The sequence below is a fragment of the Mchenga conophoros genome, linkage group LG2 (genome assembly GCF_057382185.1).
Source record: "Mchenga conophoros isolate Kocher_MC1m ecotype Shallow Benthic linkage group LG2, M_conophoros_male_GT1.1, whole genome shotgun sequence".
In the NCBI taxonomy this organism is placed as follows: Eukaryota; Metazoa; Chordata; class Actinopteri; order Cichliformes; family Cichlidae; genus Mchenga; species Mchenga conophoros.
The window spans coordinates 34,206,335-34,230,112 of NC_140527.1; the positions used below are offsets into that span (position 1 = coordinate 34,206,335).

Here is a 23,778-nt window from a genome sequence, read left to right on the forward strand (position 1 = left end):
TAAGGCACAAACAGATCCGGGCTACATCCTGGTTCCACTTACACTTATTAATGCACAAACAACGATTGCGGATGAAGACATCTTCACATCTAAAAATGCAAGAATGCTCTACTTAAGTAAATAGAATTAATAGCTGCACTGTCCTAAAATATTAAAAGTGGAAATTATGCAGGAAAATGGCTCCTGTGTGTGATATAGTGTGCAGGATTGTTAATACTAAAGTTAAAGTAGCATTTTAATGTTCACTCCTTACTGGCTGTAGCTGCTGGAGGTGGGAGCTCATTTTCACCTGTTCGTACACGCTTGGTCATAACTGAGTAGGCACCCCCTCGAGTGTCAAACAATAAAACTGAGTAGACCTGTCATCATGGGAGAAGAAACAAAAAAGTATTACCTCCTTCTAAGCTTTTTTCTTTTCTTTTTTTTGCTTTTCTTGAAATATTAGGGTTAAATCTCACCTTTCTGGCCCCCTGGGTTTCTTATAAATGAAACCATATCAGAAGCTGAGATGAGAAATCACTCTTTGGTGAAGCATGACACCAAGGTTTATCATAAAGCATCACAAGCTAGAATCATTGGTTTTTGTATTTCACAAACTGATGCAATAGCAGTATTAAGATCAACTGTAATCTGAAGCAAAGAAGCGAGACCCTCTGATATACTAACTCAACAAGTCTTTATTGGGGTACACAAGTTGCAGAAGTGAGGAGGATGAGGTGGAGCAAAATCATGGGAGAGCTGTGCTGGCAGAGGATGAATAAATATGGTGACCATGGCAGTTAGAGCAGATGGGCAGGTGAGGGTGGCTGTAGCTGTAGAATGAAAGCTGGCCCAAGCTGAATGGTGAGAAGTTGGTAAACAAACACGGGGAACAAAAGCTAAACTGAAGATGAAGGCCTGATGTAATTACCACAATAGCTCTGTGGTGGAGTTGGCCTGAAGTGCAGGTTAATGAGTAAATGAACCACCAATCTGCACGCTGATTGGGAGAACAGGAGATAACAATCCATGTCTGGCACACACAAATAGAAACAAGACAAACAGGCAAGGAAAACAAACAGGAAATAAGACGCGTGTGAGCAGCAGGAGAAAATACCTTGCTGCTGCCAGAGGTCAGAGGAGAACAGCCAGACTGCTTCTAGCTGATAGGAAGCCAACCGTAACACAAATAATCAAATGTTACAACCAAGGTATGCAGAAAAGCATCGCTGAAGGCGCAACCTTAAAGCAGATGGGTTACAGCAGCACAAGAACACACGGCGTGCCGCTCCTGTCATCTAAGAACAGGAAACAGAGGCAACAGTTCACACAGGTCCACCAAAATTTGATGATAGAAATGAGAAAAATGCTGTTTCATCTGATGAGTGTCAGATTTGTTCTCCAACATTTGGAAGGTAGGGTTCGAATTAGGCTAAAATGAAACGAAAGCATCGATCCATCCTTCCTTGTGTTCAGGCTGGATGTGATGTGAGAGGGTATTTTCTTGCCAGACTTTGAACTCCTTAGTACTCCTATCTGAGTATTATTGCTGACCATGTCCATTCCTTCATCATGATAGTGCACTCATCTCCTCATGGCTGTTTCCAGGAGAATAACGGACCATGTCACAAAGCTCAGATCATCTCAAATTGGTTTCTTGAACATGACTGAGTTCACTGTACTGTAACCATATCTCAATCCAGCAGAGAACCTTTTGGTAGAATTAGCGAAATCTGCAGCAAACCGTGTGTAAGTGTATCATGCGAGTTTGGGCCAAAATCTAATAGAAATATTTCCAGCACCTTGTTTAATCCGTACAATGAAGAATTAAGGAAGCAGTGAAGACAAAAAGGGGTCTAAGTCAGTGCTAACAAGGTGTACCTAATAAAGTGACCAGTGAGTGTAGTTATTTTGTGCCACTGACATCAGAAGGGAGAGAGGTAGGATGATGAAGTAGGAGAAGAATCTAAAAGTGACTGTAATAAAAAGTAGAAATCCCCTGTGTAGCACTATGAGTCAGTCAGCAGTACATGAAGACTCCACAGTGGGGGAAAAAATAACAACCCCACGCCAAAACTGAGCTCTAGACTCTCTAGACGATGCACACATGAAATGTGTTGTCGCTCTTCCAGTACTTGCAAATAAAATGTTCAAATAAAATCGCAGCGTAGGGGGAGTACAGCTGACTTGTTGTTTGCAGCAAGTTAATTTTAATTTTGGGAAATACACCAGATTTTACAGCAATTTATAAGGTGGTTTTCTTTTCATTTCTAAACTACCCGCCTCTGTGCCAAATCAACACATTCCTTTATTTATCAGAGCAGACTGCACCAAATCATGTGTCATCAATAAATTCGCAGATTTTCTGATTGGACCATTAAAGCCTGTGGAAAGATTGCACTGACAGAAATCTCGCGTAAACAACAGATGTGAACTAATGAAATATAATTTTTAACATTTATGTCAGACACAGGAGGAATTTCATCTCTGTGTTTATAGAGTGACACAAATGTCGCATAAAGATGTTACCTGACTGAGAGCACTTTAAAAGGTCAGCGGCAGAGTTTGCCCATGTTCAAATATTATGGATGTTTCCAGAGCCAAATGTAGCACAGACATTATAAAAATGAAAGAAGAGATTTTTCTCCCCCTCAGAAAGCGGTGGCGGCTGCAGAGCATGAGGCTTTGCTGACGAGATTGTCTCAGTCCCAGGAGGCTTGTAAGCACCTTGAGGAGCAGCTGGAGGCTCTGCGTCGGAACTCGCTCAGCCTGCAGGACTCCTGCACCAGACTGCAGACGCTCAACACACAACTACAGGTGACCTAACACACAGACACAGAGCGTGGTTATGGCTGAAGTTGATTTGTTCAAAATCGCACATTGTTTTTAAACCTTTTGTCTTCCTAAAGTGAAACGCATTCAGTCTTTGTGCAATGAATTTTGACGTAAAGTGCGCAGGGACCTGTTAAATTATTGGACATTATTTCATATTTGTATATCCTCTAATGTGGGGAGTAAGATGACAGGCTCAGTGCCAGTGTCATAGCATAGCGCTGGCTAAAGAGCAGAAAACTAGAAGAAACAGCCCATCTGGCCCTGTCCAAAGGACAAAAACTACCTACCAGGTTTTTTAAAGCTTACTAAGTATTCTGCTGTAGCCTATTTGATTATCTCCCTCACTTAAATATCCTTGTATCAAAGGGTTACTGCGATCCTTTATGTCAGACTGTCCGGTTTGGGATCATAATGCCTCGGTGTCTGACATAAATTAATTGTAAACTGTTCTTATTGGAATTTGTTGCTCAGAGAGAAAGGACAGCTGTGATGAATGTCTTCATAAGAGATGGAGAAAATATTCCAGTGAAGAAACGGGTAGTTAAACAGATTCTGTGATCCGTTTTTATCAGATTGATGATCTCATCCGATGGAGGATACAGGAAAGGATCCGTTTTTTAGACAACAGAGGCCAATCGGAGTGTTTTTAATTCATTCTGCTGACTGGCTTGTGATTGCTCTGGCTTTATACTTGGTATCAGTCTATTTATAAAACTCAGCAAGAAAGTGAAAACTACCAAAATGTCAAACCATTTCTTTAAGCGCCCAGTGCTGCACACATAATATCTTGTTTAGACCCATGGCAAAAGGTTAATAAACTAACTTTCAAGCTGGTTGGCTTTCAGCTCAACCTTTTGAAATTGCTAAATTACAGACATGGTCTCTCTGTTTTCTGTCACATACACACACATACACACAAACATAGGTGGAGCAAGCGTCACTGAGCTCCCAGCATGCAGTGCTGCTGGCACGCTGCAGTGAGAGCGAGGCACGGTGTGCCACCCTAGAGGCCGAGTCAAAGGTGTGGGCGCGGGAGAGAGAGGAGTCCGCGGCCAGAATGGACGCTCTGAGGCGGGACCACGAAAGGATGACGGCGTTGCAACAGCGTCAGGAGGTGGAGTTGGAGGAGCTGGTGGAAAAGCACTCTCAACTGAGGAACAACAATCGCAGCCTGGAGGCCCAGCATCGAGAGCTGGAGGGCAGGTACAAACACTCACTGACTTAAAGACACGAAATCTTCACTTTGAAGATTTGTGACATATTTTCCATGTTTGAAAGGACTTCTCCCCCAAAATTAAATATGCACAAAAACATCTTGATCTATGAAAGACACACATCATCTTTTGTTGAAGGTAAATCCTGTGCTTGAAATATTAGGTACAAGGAGCTCTTGGATGGCAAAACCCAGCTGGAGGAGAGAGAGCGGGAGATGAAGACGGAAAGAGAGAAGATGGAAACGGAGGCCCAGAGGAGGCTGGAGAGAGAACGAGAGCTGGAGAGGCTGAAAGAAGACAATGACAGGTAACAAATCCAGTCGGGGATCTGATCATCCTTTCACGGCACTCGTGTTCATTTGAATACGAGGAGCAGCAGCAGCAGCAGTAATGTCTCTATATGAAGCACAGCAAGCAATACAAGAATCAATTTGAATGCAAATGTACTATATAATGCGCAGAATGCATTTTTGTTCCAGATCTAAATCCTCTGGGCTGAGCACGAAAAAACGAAGTTATAGTGCAAAAAAAAAAAGAGAAAAAGAGATAATAATAATTTTTTTTCAAGTTTCTTTCTAAAAGCAGATACGCAACAGGTACATTTATGAAGAGCAGCCTTTTAATAAACCATTTCCTTCGTTATAAACATTTTGTGTCTTTTGAAGCCGCAGATCAGGCTTACTGAACTTCGAGACCATTTTGAACACTTCTCATCATATTTTCTCTTAGTGACTGATTGATATACAGTATGATAATAATGGCCACAATCATAAGATACTTGTGTGACATAATTAGTTAATCAACCATCATCATCTTTTTGATGCAATTGATTACTGACTGCTTCTTGCAAATACGTGGCTGGCAAAGCAGGGAAACAAAAACCTCCTTTGGTGGTTTTTAGACAGCATTTAACTAAAAATACTGTACAAAACACAAAAAATACGATATTAAATAGATTAAAATTAGACTTGTGTGTAATGTAACAATTCATTTCAGTCGTTTGAGTAATTTCTTGACAATGACTATGACCTATTTTTTGAGGAATATATTAAATGATGGGACGAATCAGATGTAGTGATGAACCTGCAGATTCTGCTGCTCCAAAGTGAGTTTCAGCTCATTGTTTACTTGTCTGGCTGTCTTCTGTTTTGGTTCAGCCTCAGCTCTCTTATTGTCGTCTTTTTTTATTTCAACAATAACTGGAATTTGTAACAGAAAGCACATCTCTCGAAAACATTGTGCACTACCTGCTCAGTAGGATGCCAGACTGCAGGCGGGCAAGGTTAGCGACTAGCTGGTAAACATATTAGAACGGAAGAATCAGACATTCCAACCAGGAGTTGTTATAACAATTCAAAGAGAGGGAAAGTTCCTCGGATGGACAGGAACAACTTTAAATGAAGAATAACGTTGCTCCATGGCTGTGGTTAGTTAACAAGTGGCTTTAAAATGCCAGTGTTGTATTTACCTAACATAACTTATTTCTTCTGCCCTTAAGTGGCCAAAAACTCATTTCCAGAGTCTCAAAACACCTTTTTACACAGTAAATATTTTGAATTGTCACAGTGGGGAAAGCACAGGTGGAATTAATAACTGGCTAGTAGCGCAAAAACCAGAACATCCCCAATGTGGAATTTAGCCATGTGTGCCTTTCCTGTAGTCAAACTGTCCAATGTGAGCACTTTTGTTTTCTCTGTTTGCAGTTGAATTATATTTGGCTTCTGAACTGTACTCGCTGGCCATTTTATTAGGTACAGTTGTTCAACTGCTTGTTAAAATCAGCTGATCATGTCAGCAAGTCAGTGTATTTGAACTTAGTCGAGACTACTTTCTGAACTTCAAACTGAGCAGCAGATGGGGAAGAATGGTGATTTATGTGACTTTGAACATGGCGTCTTGTTGGAGTATATCAGAAGTGGCTGATCTACTGGGATTTGACCACACAACCATCTCAAGGGTGAATAAAGCAACTTGATATCACAGCATGAAATGGATACGCATGCAGAAGTTGTGGTACCAGCAGGTGGAGATAATTGATTTAAGTAACCAAAGTATGAAGGTATGAAGTATATTCCAGAGTGTTTCTGTGCCAGAAATGATTACGCTAGGTGGCTGATATGTTTTCCATGTAAATGTGTTAGTAATGTCTGTTTAATTGCTTTCCTGTGATTATTTTCACGTTGGGTTGAAATAAAATATCTACCTCTGCTGGTACTGCAGCTTACACAACGTGTGCATCCATTTCACGCTTTGGAGAGACACAAGTGTGAAATCACGTTGAAAACATGGTGGACCATGCTTTTAGGGTTGCATAAAGGTCAGAAAAAGAAGAAAATATCCAGTGAGCAGCAGTTCTAGGTTCAAGGTGAAAATATGTTGTTGATGCTTAAGGTCAGAGGAGAATGAGCTACTTAGGAAAACAAAAGTTTGTCCAATAACGACTGATCACAACTAAGGTTTATAGAAGAGCATTTCTGAAGGATGGGCTATAAAAACAAAAGACTACACTAGAACCCTCTCCTGTCAGTTGGATCTCGTGTAAGAACGGGAGACTGAGGCTACAATTTGCATAGGCTCGCCAGAATTGGACAATAGAAGATTGGAAAAATGTGGCCTCTTCTGATGAGTCTGGATTTCTGATCCACCACGTTGATGGGAGGGTCAGAAAATTTCATGAACAGCATAAAAGTATTTCCTCTTCTTAATACCAACTGAGCATTTTTTTAAAAAAAACAACAGCCTACCTGAGAGTTACGCTGACCATGTCCACCCCTTTATCATTTATTCATTTGGCCAAACAGAACAACTTTTGGTTGTAGTGGAATGGGATGTGCAGCAGACAAACTGTGTAATGCTATCATATCAATATGGACCAGAATCTCTGAGGAATATTTCCAGCACCTTGTTGAATCCATGCGATTAAAAATTAAAGCAGTTCTGGAGGCAAAACAGGGTCCAACATAGTATCAGCAAAGTGTACCTAATAAAGTGTGTGTAATATAAAAAGTTTGAAACTGAACTTGAAGTTTCTACTTTAATATGACTGTGACTGATTAGTTTTAATGTGTATAAAATACTTACCTCCAATATGATTATGTGAATAATGTATAATTTTCCCATCAGTGATGTTTTCATCTTATTGCAGTCTTTCCGTCCTCATTACACAATGATACTGAGATGATTACTCCTTTTTCAAACAACGCCGAATGAATTTACTCTTTAAACATTTTGTCCGAGATAATATCTGTTTGTTGTTGTCTGGCTTTGTGTAGACTCCTTGTGTTGGATAATAACACAGTGATCTTCAATCACAGAGTAAACAATGACGCAAAGCACTTTACGAGAGCGCATAACAGTGGCCGTGCGTGTCGATGTTGCAGGCTGCAGGCCCACCAGAAGGAGTGGTTGGCGTCGCAGGCGGAGCTGCTGGCTCAGGGCTCGGTGCTGAGGGCAGAGCTGAACGCCTCCCAGCTGGAGAGGACTCGGCTGGAGGGCGAGCTCAGTGCCCTGAAGGAAACACACCAAAGCCTGGACCTCAGCAACGCTCGGCTTACCAGCCAGTATCAGGTATGAGCTGATACACAGAAATGCATCCACACACACACACCAACACACAGCAGATACTGGTGCCCTCTATGCAAAATAGGATTAAGTGCTTCACATTTGAGACATTACCCTCTTGAAATAAAAGAAAATGCATCTAAAGCATCACTGGGCAATTAAACAACATTTATTAGGAATTCACTGCAAGTTTTAGAGAGCATTTTACATAGTTCAAGTCTGGGTTGAGCATGTCTCATATCATCAGTGGGAAACAATGGCTGACTGATTTCTAATACATGATACAAAGCCAATTTCAGCTTGACATATCAGACAAAAGTGATACATTGGTCCAAACAGTAAATGAATACCAAGTAGCTAATAAAAAGCAGGGGCATCTTTTGCCTTCTAAACAGCTTTATCCTTCTGCGCAGTGCTGTCAAGCCATCGCTGAGTATTGTTAAAATAGTTTGAGGAGAGCAGACAGCTGAAAAAAAGGGAACCTCATGAAAAACTACTTCATCTAAATATAATGTTGGCTGTTAAAGTTACTGCTCAAAAATGGAGGACAACTCCTGGATCTCCTTAAATGATTTATTGACAAGTTCAAGAAACTGCAAACAGAATGTCAATTGAGGGGCCAAGAGGGGGGTCTGTGGGAGGGAGAGGCAGCAGGCAGGGTATTGCAAACATAAGTAAATGTAGACAGGGTCAGTGGTGGTGCACAGGAGGAGATCTTGCTGAAGCAGAGGGAAAAAAATCACGGGTCATCCCAAACGGAAAAAAAAAACACACTTGAAATCTTCAGGAGACTACAGCGAGTAAACACTAGAGAGCTTGAACAATAATACCACTCAGCCAGCAGAACGATCTGGCGTGACTGGTTGGATAGAGAGGGGTTTAAATGCAGAAGGAGAGTGATTGATGATTGAGCCAGGTCAGACCAGTCGCAGCCACACCTCTGCAGACAATGCAATGCTGAGTGGTAGGCAGAAAGTAAGAGGAGAGAGAGCTAAATGATGAGGAAAATGATGAGGCAGGTCGGCGCTGGAGGTGAAAGGGACCACAAATAATCAGATAAGCTTAGCTTAGCATGAAGGTTGGATACAAGTCAACAGCTACAAAATCCACATACCAGTAAATTAATGGTTCAGTGGCTTATATTGCTTTTGATGTGAGTTTATGGGAAGTAATGGGCAGCTAACAGTGAAGTAACTCCACCCAGCCAACAAAGATTAAAGATTAGAACATACAATGAATAAAAAGCAATAATGTGTTAATGAATTTCAGACTTTGTGTTGGGAGGTGTTTCCTCTTTAAATTGAATCATTTTCATGACCGATCGCTCCAGCACTTCAAGTGCTAAGATGCTCGTGGCTGGTGGCCCCAGGATACAGTAGATTCCCCTATATAAATATGTAATAACAATCAAGCCAAATTTGATGCCTGCTGTGGACAAAAACACTGAATATGCTGTCAGTGTTTGATAATAACTCGTCTAACTATTAGGGATGGGAATTTAGAGATTCTGATTCCATTATCAATACAACTTATCGATTTGATACCTAATTGATTCTCATTGGTTCTGCTCTGAGATTAACCGTTAAACAGCATTAAAGACATTGAATGTGCGCAAATTAATTGCATACTGTGTCATGAAATGTTTGTTTATGTTGGGGGTATTTTCCTTCTTTATTGTGATCAGTGTTGGGGTCATTACGCATGCGTTTTACACACAGATGTGTATGTACTGTATGTGTACATCTGTGTATTACACATATAATGTAGTACACAGAACACTTTTCTTAAAAGTAATGCAGTGTGTTACTTAAATATTCCCAAGAGAAAGTCTTTTGCTACACTGCTCTACATAAATTTCGCATATTTTTATAAAATGACCTGAAATGCATTGTCTCATAATTACCAGTTAACAATATAAACCTGAAGCAAAAGCCCCAAACACCAACACAAATCCCTATCCTAATGAGGACAGACATACAGTCTTTCTCATAGTAAAGATACTTTAAAGCGATCGCCACAGTGATTCTACTGTAGAAACATGAACAGGTAGAAACGGAGGCTGGAGCCTGACTGTTGAACTTCAGGGTCTGGCTGCTGGGTGGGGTCAACATTTAATCAGCTTTAACATCACTCTGGGTTCTTGGCTAGCTTAGCGTTAGCATGCTGTCTGTGCAGGTGTTTGCAAAGCGCTGAAGTTGTGTTAGCACTATAGTGCAGTTGTTTCTGTCCTGGATACAGATGAAATCTTGTTGCACTCTTGTCCTTGTGTGCAATAAAAATAAAAGTAATTTCTCTAACCACATGAACTGAAATCAGCTGACTGTAGCACAAGTGCAAATTAAACCAACAGGTAAGCAGACTAACAATTACAAGGAACTGAACTACTGGGAACCAGTTCTCAACAAGAATTAAAACTTTCAATCTTACAAGGTTGCAGGTTGCTATATTTCATTAGACTTCACTGATTACAGAGTATATCCCACATGAGTATTTAGGCTAATGCATTCATACACACTTTTAAAAAAAGCCATCTTGATTTGTGGATGACAGCTCATGTGGCTGAAGAGAATAAAAGCTCGCTACAGCTCGCTACAGAGTAATTTGACTTCAGGGCTAACTGTCAGGGCTAACTGTTTAAGCAATTAATGAAGTCAACGCTGCCTTTCCCCTTGCATAAATGCCCACAAAGCTCCATCTTCTTTAGGCAATCTGATTCTGATGGAGCTTCAGTGAACAGTAAATGGATCAACAGATACACATCCCTGGTCCTGTGTCATGGTGGATTTTTTCCCCTTTTTCTCAAGGACATGACTTTCAGATGTAGGTACGTTTATTTCAGGTCTGACACGTCTTCTTTTGTCCTCCACTTGTCCATTTTCCTCGAATTATTTGAGGACACAGTGCACACAACGCGAGACGTGCCTCATTTTGAACTAACAGCTCTTTGGGAATCACCTTGTTGGTGCAAAAATGCTATTTTGTGCCTGTCAGTCTGTGTTATCTTTGGCATTTTTCATAGATTCAACTAAAGAAATGGGAACAAATTATGTGCTTTTGCAGCATGCCGCTAGTAACAAATTGCCTAAAATTACAATCCAAAATTGGTTCTTTGTTAAGTTGTCTGTTATATATGGACACAAAACTGCTTGGTGCATTTGTTATGTTCGAATGATGATGGTTAGACTTAAGTGGGTCTACATAAAAAACAACAAAAACAAAAAACAGTCCTCTGAAAATGATCAGGTACAACAACTGGATTAAAACTAAGTGAAAAACACACCTTCAGAAAGCCTAAAGAAGTATTGCTCAAGACCACTTTAACGCACACAAATGACATTCTTTATATAATCATTGTGAGGATTATATCTTGCTAAATCATGTCAACGCCTGTTCTGCCCCCCACAGTAGGTTGATAGGTTTGTATGCTGGGATGCAGAAGTCCAGTTTTCTCATTACGCTGTAATATGGAGAGAAAAATTAACAAAGTTCATCCTGGAGTCTGTGGACCCACAATTAACTTGTTGCAGCAGCTGTGCTAACTAATGGGCCTTGACTGAACAGGACTGGGGTTATGAGAAGAAAATAATTGGAAACAGATTCACAAATAGGAAATTATAAGAGGTGTCCAGTAAATGTGTGGCCATACCTTTACCAATTTTTTGAGACCAGTGACGTGACAGTTCAGTCCCTACGGGATCATCAAATCTCTTTGTGTCTCTTTTAGCTGACATTCAGTAATGTTAAATGCTATTCAGCTAAATCCTTGGTTTGTATAGAGTTCCTTGCAGATATGTTTTGTTTATGTGCTTTTATGTCCAAATGGGTCCAACGGCAGCAGGTTTTATAGAAGTTCAAGGGGGGCAGCTGACCCACACCCACGCTCTTACAAAAGGTTCTTCATTGCCTTTTTTATTGATTCAGACCACTCAGTACCGAATTCTGTAAGACTGAAAACACTCACCTGTTACCTTCCGGTACATCTTTATTCTGGTGGCATCGTACTGTTATTATACTGATCTTTTCAAAAGGCTGGAAATGTTTTTCAAAAATGCTTGATTAAATAATTTATCCTTGCCGACACAGAGATATATGATACATGTCAGAGAATATATCAGACATGGTAAAAAAAATAAAGTATACCTTCTTTCAAGGTTTTACATATCAGGACATAAAAAATGTTCTCTTTTTATCAGGTTCCAAAATTATTTCAATCTAATCACTATGGCACAGATGCCGTTGTTACTATATTTAATTTAACAAAAGCTAAGCCAAAATTAAGAAGCAGTGTGTGAAAAACCAAGTACACCCTATGATTCAGTAGCTTGTGAAATCACCTTTAGCTGGAATAAGTGAAGTAATTGTTTACCACCACAGGATTTCAGTCAGATTGAGGGCTAGACTTTGGCTGGGTCATTGCAACACCTCGATTATTTTATTCTTTGGCCATTCTGTTGTAGATTAGTTGCTGTGCTTGGGATCATTATACTGCTGCATTACCCAATTTGCTCCGAGCTCTAGCTGTTGGAAAGAAGGCCTCACATTGGGCTGTAGAAGAGTTTGCGAGGTGCAAATCATCACTCCTCTACCACTGTGCTTAACAGTGGGTATGAGGTGCTTGTGCTGATATGATGTGTTTGGTTTTTTGGTGTTGCGGACAAATGTCTCCACAAACATGCTCCAGACGTCTTGCGGTTTGTTCAGATGCAACTCTGCAAACCTGAGTCGTGCTGCCATTTTTTATTTAGATAGAAAGTGCTTTTCCCCGATGACATTTCAAACAGTTATTCATTTTTTTTAATTGTGCTGTCATGAACCTCTCAGGGGTTTTTGTATTTTTGCATTGCATTACCTGATCTTGGGGTGACTTTGCTGGATTGTTCACTCCTGGGAAGATTTGTGAATACTCTTTTAACTATAGATTAATGGACTTGTTGTGTGTCAATGGCCTCATAACCCATCACAGATTCACAGATTGACCAACAGTTGATTCCCTTAGATCATTGCTGATGTCTTTCCTTCTCGGTAGGACCCAGCGTTCCTATGGAAGCAGTAGGCGTGTACTTATTTTTCATGTACAAGTTCGGCATTTTGGCGTAGTTTTTGTTAAATGATGACACGGTGTAAGAATTAAAAAGAGTCTGCATTATCTTTTGATCTTGCCAGTAGAAGTAGTAGTAGTAGTAGTAGTAGTAGTACCCCGTTGTGAAGACATATTTGTATTAAAACTATAATATAGTCAAATAAACTAAGCTGGAAATAACAGAAATATTGTGCACAGTTGCAGTAAGGCAGATAATCATTGTCGTTATTGTCTTATCCTCAATTTTTTTTGCACACTGGTAAATCAGCCATTCTGCTAATCTTAATAAGGGATAAGCTTGGCAAAGGTATGCTCAGTAGTCAAACTGATGAGAGTGACAGTCTTGACATTATTATTTTCTTATTCCTACAATGTAAACTCTTGTTAATTGATCAGGCCCACGTGTGCACTGACTCTGGCACTAAAGGGAGTGGGATCGTGCTTTTTGTCTATTCTGCTGACTCTGTTCAGATTTGGCTGCTGCAACAGTAACTGGGACTGGCAGGCTGTTATGTAGAGAGAATCTGGCATGATAGTAAAGTTATTAATTATTAATTACAAAGTTCAGACCTGCATTTGGATGATACACCTTTGTTTTGGTTAATGGCGGTTTGTAGGAGTTCTTTCATTCATTGCAAGCTACCAGATTTCAACACAAAGGTCCCGGCAGAGACATTGTAGGACTGTTATACATGCATTAAAACTATAAGCTATGAAAATGCGTTTAATTTTTAATGATCTAGTTGGATGCATTTTGTCAGTTTCACTGTGTTCACTTGAACCGTATGACTAACAAAGCACTGTCCGTACCTTTCTGTCTGCAGGCCTTTTTTCTATGACTCACACATCCTCACACATAGTTTATATCATTAGGCATGCTTACTTTTGCAGAACAAGTAGTATATTCTGTTCTTGTCAAGCTATTTATTCTTGATCGCATTTATGGCCTTGTGTACAGTTGTTGACCCAGCTGAAGGGGAACATGGAGGAAGAGAATCGACACTTAGCAGAGCAGAATCAGAGTCTTTTGAGGGAGAATCGTGCCTTACTGGAGCAGAGCCTGGAGCGCCGTGACCAGCATTATTCACAGCAAAGGGAATACCAGTAAGTATATACTCACACACTCAATGGCCAGTTCTTTAGGTATCATCACCTTTATTAGGCGCTTTAATTAACTTCAAATGTAGAATGATTGTTGGTGCCAGACGGTCTGGTCTGAGTATTTCACAGACTGCTCAAGGGTCAAGGGTCTGCGGGGTTTACAGAGAATGGTCCAAAAAATGAAAATATAGCTGTTCAACCGATAAATCTGCAGTAACTGTGTGATGCTATCACATCAGTATGGACCAAAAACTCAGAAATCTTCTGAGCGCCTTGTTAAATTTGCACCACAAAGAATTAAGGCATTTCTGAAAAGGTCCAAAATAGTGCTAGCAAGGTGTAACTAATGAAGTGGCAAGTAAGAGTGTATCTAGAAAGGATTAACAGTGAATCCGGCACAGTCGAAGGGAACCAAACGGATGTAAACAGCTAACAGAAATGCAGCTGTGTAGATTTGCACCGAAACACATTAAGAGATAAAAAAAAACAGCTTGTAAACTATGAGTGAAAATCACTAACACGCTCGAGGTTTGGGCCCGCACCACTTACCTGTGATGTCGCTACATTCACACATGTTAAAAATACTGGCTTCCCCCAGCCTTCTAGTAAATACGTCTATTGTATACATTAGAAAATCTTAGATAGCATGTTTCTTGATTTATTGTGTTTACGAGATTTTCAGAAAACACAGTGTTAAATTCATGTCACGTATGGTACCAAAAAAAAAAAAAACCTGCAGTGAAACAAACATTAAAATCTGTTAAATTTATGTTTTTAAAAAAAAGTTAATGTAAAAAACACATAAAATGTATTTTCAAGGTATGGGAGCTTTGCAGTAATGAAAGCAGAGGTGCACTGAAGAAGTTTGACCTTATTTTAATGGAGTTAACTTCATGTAATAAGTTGCAGTGAATGCCTTTTGTTTACTGCTATTGTTTACGTTTGTAGGCTGTAACAGAGTTTGTATTCATATCAAGCACATAAAAGCACTTCTATAAAGGTTTGAGACTGCAAAGACAACAATTTCACAGTCCAGTGGCCCTCAGTAGTCTTCCTTTTGAATGACTAATAGACTGCTTTGAGAATAATCCTGAACTAATAGTGAGCATGCAGAGTTGGCTTCAGTCTTTAAGTCTAATGAACCAAAGTTCTTGCAAATTACATCTTTTTGTGCCTTCAGTTCAGGCTTGTGTGTGTGAAAAGATGACTTTTTTCAGCCTTTTTCGTTAAATCTCGGGCACAGATTTCGTTGTTAACATTTCACGGCATATTTTGGTTCATCACCCTGCCACGCGAGGTCTGCATCATCTCATAACAGCTCTTACAAGTGAATGTTAAAAAGCCATGCACTTTGCAAACTCACAGAAATCAGTTTAGATTGTTTTCCTTCCAAAATCAACACAATTCTTTATGCAGCAGAATGAAATCACATTACATCTACAACCTAATTACAGGACAGAGCAGATTTCAGTGTGTGTGTGTGATGGAAGAAGTGAAGGGCTCTATGCATGCATTTCACTTCATTCAGTCCTGGGAGTAAATAGAAATTGTATCCAACTTTCAAAGCAACTGGAATTAACAGTAAGAGCACCGGGGCACTCGTATAGTTCACCAGGTTAAACAAGCGCTAAGGTACACTCTAAGGCTGTCACAGAGGCCTGGGTTTGAATCCTCCCCGAGGTCATTTGCTGCGTGACTTCCCCCTTATTCTCTTTCTGAGCTTTTCTGTGTCAATAAAGGCTAAAAATCCCCCAAACAGTGAGCACAGTAAAGCCTAACAGGCACACAGCAGAGTCTGTAAGTAGTATTTTGCTGAGAAGGTTTTGTTTTAATGTTGCTGTTTTTTTAATATCACTTTCACAAACATAAGAACATAAAAATATATCATGCAAAGCATTTCTGGTGATAGTTTGAGTCTCTTTTACTGAGCCAAAGTGTGTGGCATTAATACTTTAAGTTATCTACGTAGCAGTGTATCAGTACAGGGCAATAAAAAAGTGGATGTTGTACGTTATACAAAATGATATAAAATATTTTAGTGTAGCATTATTGTGATCTCCAGACCAGGTCAGGTGATGGCTCAGCTGATACCTGTTTAAGCTGCTTTAGCCGGCCTAAAGTTGCTGCACACATGTAAAACATCTATCCCTTTATAATTTATTTATTTATCCTTTGCAGTCAGTGACTCCCTAAAGTCTAGAAGCCGTGGATTGTTTGTTCGTCTCTGTGCATTCACTTTTGTATTTAATAACTAAAGGCATGCTCTGTTGGGTTGAGATCAGATAACTCAATTGGCGATTGAAGAGTATCCCTTTGCTTTCCCTTGAGAAACTCTCATCCATTTGCACTGTTAAGCTCACCTCATTTCTCTGACTCTGAGCAGAGAGTAGAGCCCCGTACGCTCAAGAATTCATCCTGCTGAGTCTCACAGCAGTCACATCATCAGTAGACAGTAGTGATCTGTTTCCACTGGCAGCTATTCATGCCCGTGCTAAAACATCTCCTCGACTATGTTTGATAGACGATGTGGTGAGCTTTGGATCATGAGCTGTGTCTCTCATTCTCCATACTTTTCTTTCCCATCATTCGGGTACAAGTTAATCTTGGTTTGTCTAAAGACTTTTTAAAGATCTATTCGGGCTCTTTCAGATGTTTTCTGTCATCTCAACTGTAGAAGGACAACTTCTGTGGTGGCTTTTCAGGCCTTTCAGCCACTACATTCTTGTAGTCCAAAGTTTTAGCAATCTTTAATTGGTTTATTTAGTTTTTTAACCTGGAGATGAGCGATGGCCTTCCTCACTTATATAGACATCTCGTTGGCCCTCATGTTGAGCATTCCAGTGAAAAAAGACCAAATGCAAGTTCACTTAAAATAACTTCCAGATCATTTACTTGCTTAATCTGCTATGGAGTAACAAGAGAAGAGGCCTCATCTGGCCATGAAACTGCGTGCCAATTAATTGTCCAGTAGCATGTTGAGTTGGGACTTTGTATTAAAAAATGTCTGTAATTTCTACACAGTTAATGAAATACTTTAGTTAAACCCCTTGAATTCAAGCTGAAAGTTTCCACTTCAATCACACATTGACTGTTTGATTTAAAATCCACCGTGTTCGTGTACAGAGGCAAAAGTACAAAAATGTGTGGACTTAACTGTATATATGGAACAGTACGTAGCATAACATTTGAATAAAAATATAAATTAAACAAAGCTAGTTGCTCACTGAGTAAATGATGACATTGGAGCAGTACAATAAAAAAAATATGAAAGGAAAGGAACAGCGATTCAATGAAAATATAAACAACCTGATTTGAAATGACCAAAAAGGATTTTAGAACTAGAAAAATTTGCATTTCCTGCGAAAATGCTGTGTGGATGCCTTAACGCTGAAGATGTCTGCTGAAAAAAGCTGAAAAAATTGAAAAAAAAAAAAAAAGCAAAGAATGTTGCTCTGAGCAGGATTTGAACCTGGCCCTTCTGGTACTCAAGGCAGGTTCTCATCTCACTGCGCCAACATCTTTCTGACAAAGAAGAGGTGGAGAGACTGATAATTGTGCTGAAATGAGCAGAAGAGGCTGAGAATTGTGCTGATAAGAGGTGAATTAGAAGAATTTCTGCTGAAAAGAGTTTAATCAGCAGAATTTCTGCTGAAAAGAGTTGAATGAGCAGAATTTCTGCTGAAAAGAGGTTTTTTGCTGAAAACAGCTTAAAAAGCTTGGATTTGTGCTGAAAACAGCAGAAAAAACTGAAAATTGTGCTGATAAGCGGTGAAAAAGCTGAAATTTGTGTTGAAAAGAGTTAAAAAAGTTTAACTGTTAAGTGAAAGAAATGTTGCCACAACCTGGATTTGAACCCGGGCCTCCTACTCTGAGAACAGCTGCTTATCTCACTGAGCTAAAACATGGCTCAGCCAAGCAAGCAAAACTTGTGATCACACTGATAATGTGGTCCTATTCAGCAAAATGGGCCAAAAAATGAAATAAAAAGCTTAATATCTGAAAAAGTATAAAAGTTATGACTACCAAAAGTCATAGTAGGCATCAGGAGAAAGAGCCGAACAGTTTAGAGTTTCGGCATCCACACAATAAGTGAAAAGATGGGAAGAAGCAGACGTTTAAAGATAACCTATTCCCTTCAGAGGCAACATAAAAGCTTTGCTTTTTTTTTTTTAACCAACTTCCTTTGATATAAAAGAGACATTAGAAATAAATATATAAATTACTGCAGATTGAAACGATAGTCTTTTTCTGTGATGACTAAAACAGTTTGTCAGGTATTTATAAAATGTGTTTTTGTGACAAACAGAGTCATCAGATGTTTCAGCTCCTCTCGGCTCAGTGGAAGGATTTAGTATCTGTTTCCCCCTTTGTTTAATGGTGAAATCATCGAGAGGCAAGTATTTTCTAAAAAACAAACCCCTCTAAAAACCCGCTGTGTGGTATGTATCCAGGATTTTACTGAAATTGGCTGCGTCTTACAATTTAGCAGCAGGAACACAGACCAGACAAGTAAACAAAGGCAAGGCAAAAAAAAGGCAAGGTATCACCTGCCAGCCGATCGGAAAATGTGTAGCTGTGAAAAGATCATGTGTGGTATGGGAACAGGATCCATTTCAGGGGATATGTTGCAAAAAAACAAACAGAAAACTGGGGGAAGGGGACTGGTATATATATTCTAGTGGTGACCCAGGAGCAGGTGGATGTAGGAGTCGGGTGGATTTGACCGGTGTGGAAAGTCTGCGAATATCTGGTAGATGGAGAATGGCAGGAGGGAAAGTTCCTACGAAATGCATGAGCCTGGGTGAAATGAGAAATGGCTTGGGACTGAGGCAGAGTGCGCAAGATAAAAACAACTGAGATAGCTGTCTTGACAGGCGTGTTTAACTGCTGAAAAGCTGCTGAAAGATATTTCCCTCAGAAGTTAAAGAGCGAGTTAAAAGGGAGAAGAAGAAACACAGAATTTATATTCACCAGGTGGCCCGAAATATGAGCCTGAATGGATGTTAGTGTTGTTAAAAGCAGCTGTTTGCTGGTGAATGTTCACCCCGTCAGTTTAAAACTCAGCAGTTTTGACCCGTCGGGTGACCGCACCAATTTTGTTATTTTGTAAAGATTTAAGTGGCATCAAACTGGAAAAGCAGAGGTGTCCTTCAGACCTTCGGTGTTTTATTCCAAAAGGTTTGACTGTAGCCTTGATCAAATATGACTATACCAATGATTACAAATGAAATTCTAATAGAATTTTATTATTATTATTATTATTATTTTGTATTTCATTTTAGAGTAATAGTACTTGGATGAAGTTGATCTAAAAGTTGCAAGGCTCTTTGGTTTGGATGCTTTTTTAAGTAAATAAAAGAACAGAATGAGCTGCAAATCTCATATTTTATTTACAGCAGAACACTGAAAACATATCAAATGTTTAAACTGAGAAAATGCACAAGTCTAGGAAAAAATAAGGTCATTTTGAATTTGATGGCAGATGGTAGCATCCTGTCTTCTTCTGACAGCAGTGCGTAACATCTGGAAGCTGAGGAGACCAGCTGCTGGATTTTGGGGGAGGAATGTTGTCCCATATTGTCTGATGTATGATTCTAGCTACTCAACAGTCCTGGATCTTCTCTGTTGTATTTTGTGTTTCATGAAGCTCCCAATGTTTTCAGTTCTCTTCAGCCACGCCGCAGCACTGTCTTTCTGAAGTATGCAAGGCCTTTCCTGAAAAGACGTCATCTGGATGGGAGCATATGTTGCACTAAAACCTGGATATATCTTTCAGCATTCATGGTACCTTTACAGATGCGGTGCCGATTTTAAAGGCACTAATGTCCCCGCAGACCATCACGGATGCAGGCTTTTGAATTGAGTGCTGATAACAAGCCAGACCACAGAACAGTTTCCCATTTGGCCTCAATCCATTTTAAATGAACTTTTGCCCAAAGCAGTGATTCAGAATTCACACATGACTTCTTCTTTCGTGATGGAGCTTTAACTTGCATTTGGGGATGGCACATATTTATTCACAGACAGCAATTTCCAAAAGTGTTCCTGAGCCCATGCAGTGACTTCCAGCTCAGGGTCCAAAGATCACAGACATGATTTTGGACCTTGTCACCTGTACACAGAGATTTCTCCAGATTCTCTCTTTTGATGATCTTCCATGTAGATGATGTGATGTTAAAAGTCTTCACAATTTTACAATGTGGAACATTATTCTGAAATTGTTCCATAATTTGATGATGGATTTTTTTACAGACCTCTGCCCATCTTTGCTTTTGAGAAACTCTGGAGAAAAACAATTTTTACACCCAATCCTATTACAGACCTGCTGCCAATTGCAAATCATTTTTCAAAATGCAGGTTACATATTCGTCCATGTGAAAAGTCCAGTTGTGTTCAAATGAAAGAAAAAAATATTGATGCATACCTCTGAGCAGTGGTTTTTAAGACTCATCGCACTTAACTGATTTGTTTTCTGCTCACCTGAAATACTTTACTTTGAAAGGGTGTGCAAAGTATTTGAGAGCCAGTGCTGTAGTCAAACGATGTTCTCCCTTCAAACGAGTGCAGGAGGAAATGTTTTGAATCGAGTGAGAAAACACGTAAAAATGACTGAGAAGCTTTCATAAAATGAATTAAAACCTCCTTCAAGAGTCTCGATCTTAGTTCATAGTTTTAATACTGTAGTCGTAATACAAATTCTGAGGAAGAAGCACAGCTGTCAATTTGGTAAACAAATGAAGTAGATAATCATAAAGCTTTGCATGACACAATTTTATTTTGATTAAATTATAATTCAGTTAATATTTTTTGTAACTGAATTATAATTTCTGTAATAGCTGTTGAAAAATTTCAGTCTGGAAAAAAGTGGTGGGCTAAAGGAGTGATTGAATAGCCATCAACAGCACCGTGAACACTGGGAGGCTAAAACTGTCCCGATACCTTGATGCTGGACTAAATGTTCCATCTATTACTCCTGCTTTTGAGACTGATTTGAGAATACAAGCTGTTTTTTCCAGCAGATTCATACTTGAGCACATCGCAGCTCAACAGGGTCGCAATAACATCAACACACAGTCTCGTATCTGATGTGCTTGTTAAAAAAAAAAGAGAAACGAGCTCCAGAAGTCTCCATTACTCACAAGAGGATTTTAGGCGTTAGTTAAATCACACACCAACAGCCACGTTCGTGCACACTACCAGAATAATCCTATTAACTTGCACTGATAATGCATGCACGACGATGTGTAAATTTTCCTCCCGCTTCCTCTGAGCTGCTTTGTTCTGATGCTTCGTGTGTTTTCCTTCAGGGAGAAGCTGAGCGAGCTCCGACGGGAGAAGCAGAAGTTGGTGGAGAAGATTATGGATCAGTACAGAGTCCTCGAGCCCAGCATGCCATCCCCAGCCAGCAAGGCCAAGTACATTATATAAATTTGTTTACATGTACAATACACCAAGCTGCTAATGTATTTGTTAATTACACCCGTGCAGTAGATAATACAGGAGTGAGTGATATTGATTTCATGTAGAAAGGCAGTTGAAGCTGTTGGATATGATAGGTGTAGGTCAGATTCCCACCAGACACAAAAAAGATGGGCACCGTTAGTGATTAGCCGGCGAACACAGCAGAGAAAGTTGCAGTGAAAGAGCCTGAGAGATCCCTCAGGAGGTAGCGGAGACAAAAAAATAGTTAAAGGAGAGTAAACACTAACTTTAAATTCTCAACTGTTCCCTGAAATAAAGACTAAACCTAAGTAAATTCACATTTTGTAAACTCGTAGTTTAAGTTTAAGGAAGCCATAATACAATCTGGATTCGTACACTTTATTAGGGACAGTTCAGCCACTGTTACAAATATGGAAACTCCACTACTTTAATATTTTTATCCTCTTTATTTACGTGCATGAATGTACACTTAAAGACACTTTTTTAAGTAAAACAGAAAGTAGAACAGAAAAATGAGGCTACAGTTTACTCGGGCTCACCAAAACTGGACAATAGAAGACTGGAAAACGTTGCCTGGACTGAGGAGTCAGTTTCTGCCATGACTTTCATGTGTAAACAATATGAAACCATGGATCCATCCTGGCTCCAATAGTTCAGACTAGTGGTGATGTAAGGGTTTGGGAGATATCTTCTTGGCACGCTTGTACCTGCTGAGTATCGTATAAGTACCACAGTCTGTCTGAATGTAGTTGCTGATCCTGTCTTTTCCTTTGACACAGCGTACCGTCTTCTGATAGTTGTCTCCAAACGGATAAGGCACAGTGTCACAGATCATCTCACAGTGCCAACAAAAACAGAACATTGCAGAAAATTAGACTTAGTTGCAGAGTAGCTGCACTGCATTGTTTTACATTGACTGTTTATTAAGTGTGTGGCGAGCCAAGTGTTTTGTGAAGATCCATTTGATATTGTTAAAGTATACATTTTTAAAGTGTTGCCGTGTTATGTTGCATGATTCTGATAAAGCCTTTTATCACAAAATCCATCACTACAGGAAAATAAAACACTAACTTGAGATGGATAACATATCTGATAGTAACTGTGTCAGTATTGTTTTAGAAATGTGTCAGTTAAAAACCAATGAAGAAGAATACAGAATCATATTGTCAGGGGTGGATTTTGGCATCCAGACATGTTGACAGCTGACCATTCTCTTCCTGTACCTTTACACCTTTTTATGGTGGTGACATTTTAATTATAGCGTTTCCAGTTGCACCTTCTACAGGTGAAATCCTGGCGCATAAACGATACATGGCACAAAAAGCATTTTGTGAACAAGATGAAACCCCTGACACTTGGCTTCCTCCCATTGTTTCTGGAAAAATCAGGGTGTGCAGTGCATGCACACACAAACACTCCCATAGCTCATCTCTTTGTAAATGGTCCCTGTCCCCTGTGTCCTCGTAGGAAATCTAACTGGATTGCAGATAGGATGAAGAAGCTAATCAAACCCCGGGGAGGAGGAGGAGGAAGAGAGGGACGCGCCCTCTTCACCGCCGCGGGCAGCGTGGAAAACCTGGCCGACAGCGCTGAATTTACATCAGACACACACGCACCTCAGCCTGGTGAGATCTCACACACACCCACAGAACCAAGCTCACTATACCCCCCTGCCCTTCCTGCACAACGACAAACACACAAACAGCAGCTGACTGGTTTTCACAAAGATATGCTCACATGCTCAGCCCATCAAGCGAGCCTGCAGGCATGCATACAAATCATCTCATGACTACCAAGTGTGGTCGGCATTGATACCACTCTCTTCTCCTTAGATCTCTCCCCATAGAGTGCCAAGACTCACAGAGGCTGGCTTTCTCTGCTAACCACATGTTGAAAGGAAAGAGATTCGTGAGGCTTCATTCGCTTTTTATGCATTTACTGACTGAGAGTCAGAAAGACAACTCTCTGCAGACGCTTTCAAAGCCGGGATTCAATCCTCAACCTGCATTCTTGATGTGTTTTCTCTCTTTCTGACATACCAACATTGTCTCTCACTTAATTTTTATTTCCCTTGCAGTGTGTTTTCTGTAAACCCCTGGATTTCTTAAACTCGTCTCTTTTTATGCCAGAGAAAGACTTGATCTTTCATCTACACAACAAGCAGAGAAAAGCAGAAAAACTCCCTGAAGTGAAGAGCCAGCTAAGACATTTCTCAAAACTGCTTCCTGTTTAATATGTTTGGGGTGACGTTTACCACAAACATTTAACTGATTCACAGCTGTTTAACATGACAGGTTGGATTTGGAGTAGTATTCTTGCAACGATCAGGCTTGTATCAATGCTAAGCTCTTTTGTTAAAAAAAAAGGTGCATTAGATTATCTAGAAAGGAATATTTTTATTATATCATTTATGCTTTTAAACAGGTGTATTTGGCAGGTGGGGGAACCCTAAGCTTCAGTATTGCAGTGCAGCAGAGTCAAAGTCAACTAACTTTTACTATGAGCTCTAGTAGATTTGTTTTTTGTGTACAAGCTGTGATCAGCTGACCTTTGCTGCTGCTTCTC

At 39.9% G+C, this 23,778-nt stretch overlaps 1 protein-coding gene across 1 annotated transcript in view; it reads left to right on the top strand.

The window, feature by feature from the left end:
- The window catches only part of ccdc88b (coiled-coil and HOOK domain protein 88B), a 59,002-nt gene that overhangs the window by 32,061 nt on the left and 3,163 nt on the right, over window positions 1-23,778 (top strand). The window contains exons 20-26 of the mRNA XM_085296979.1: window positions 2,635-2,796; window positions 3,740-4,017; window positions 4,192-4,335; window positions 7,409-7,595; window positions 13,628-13,773; window positions 21,078-21,185; window positions 22,681-22,838. Coding sequence (XP_085153105.1) covers window positions 2,635-2,796; window positions 3,740-4,017; window positions 4,192-4,335; window positions 7,409-7,595; window positions 13,628-13,773; window positions 21,078-21,185; window positions 22,681-22,838 — 1,183 coding nt within the window. The remainder of the gene's footprint in view (window positions 1-2,634; window positions 2,797-3,739; window positions 4,018-4,191; window positions 4,336-7,408; window positions 7,596-13,627; window positions 13,774-21,077; window positions 21,186-22,680; window positions 22,839-23,778) is intronic.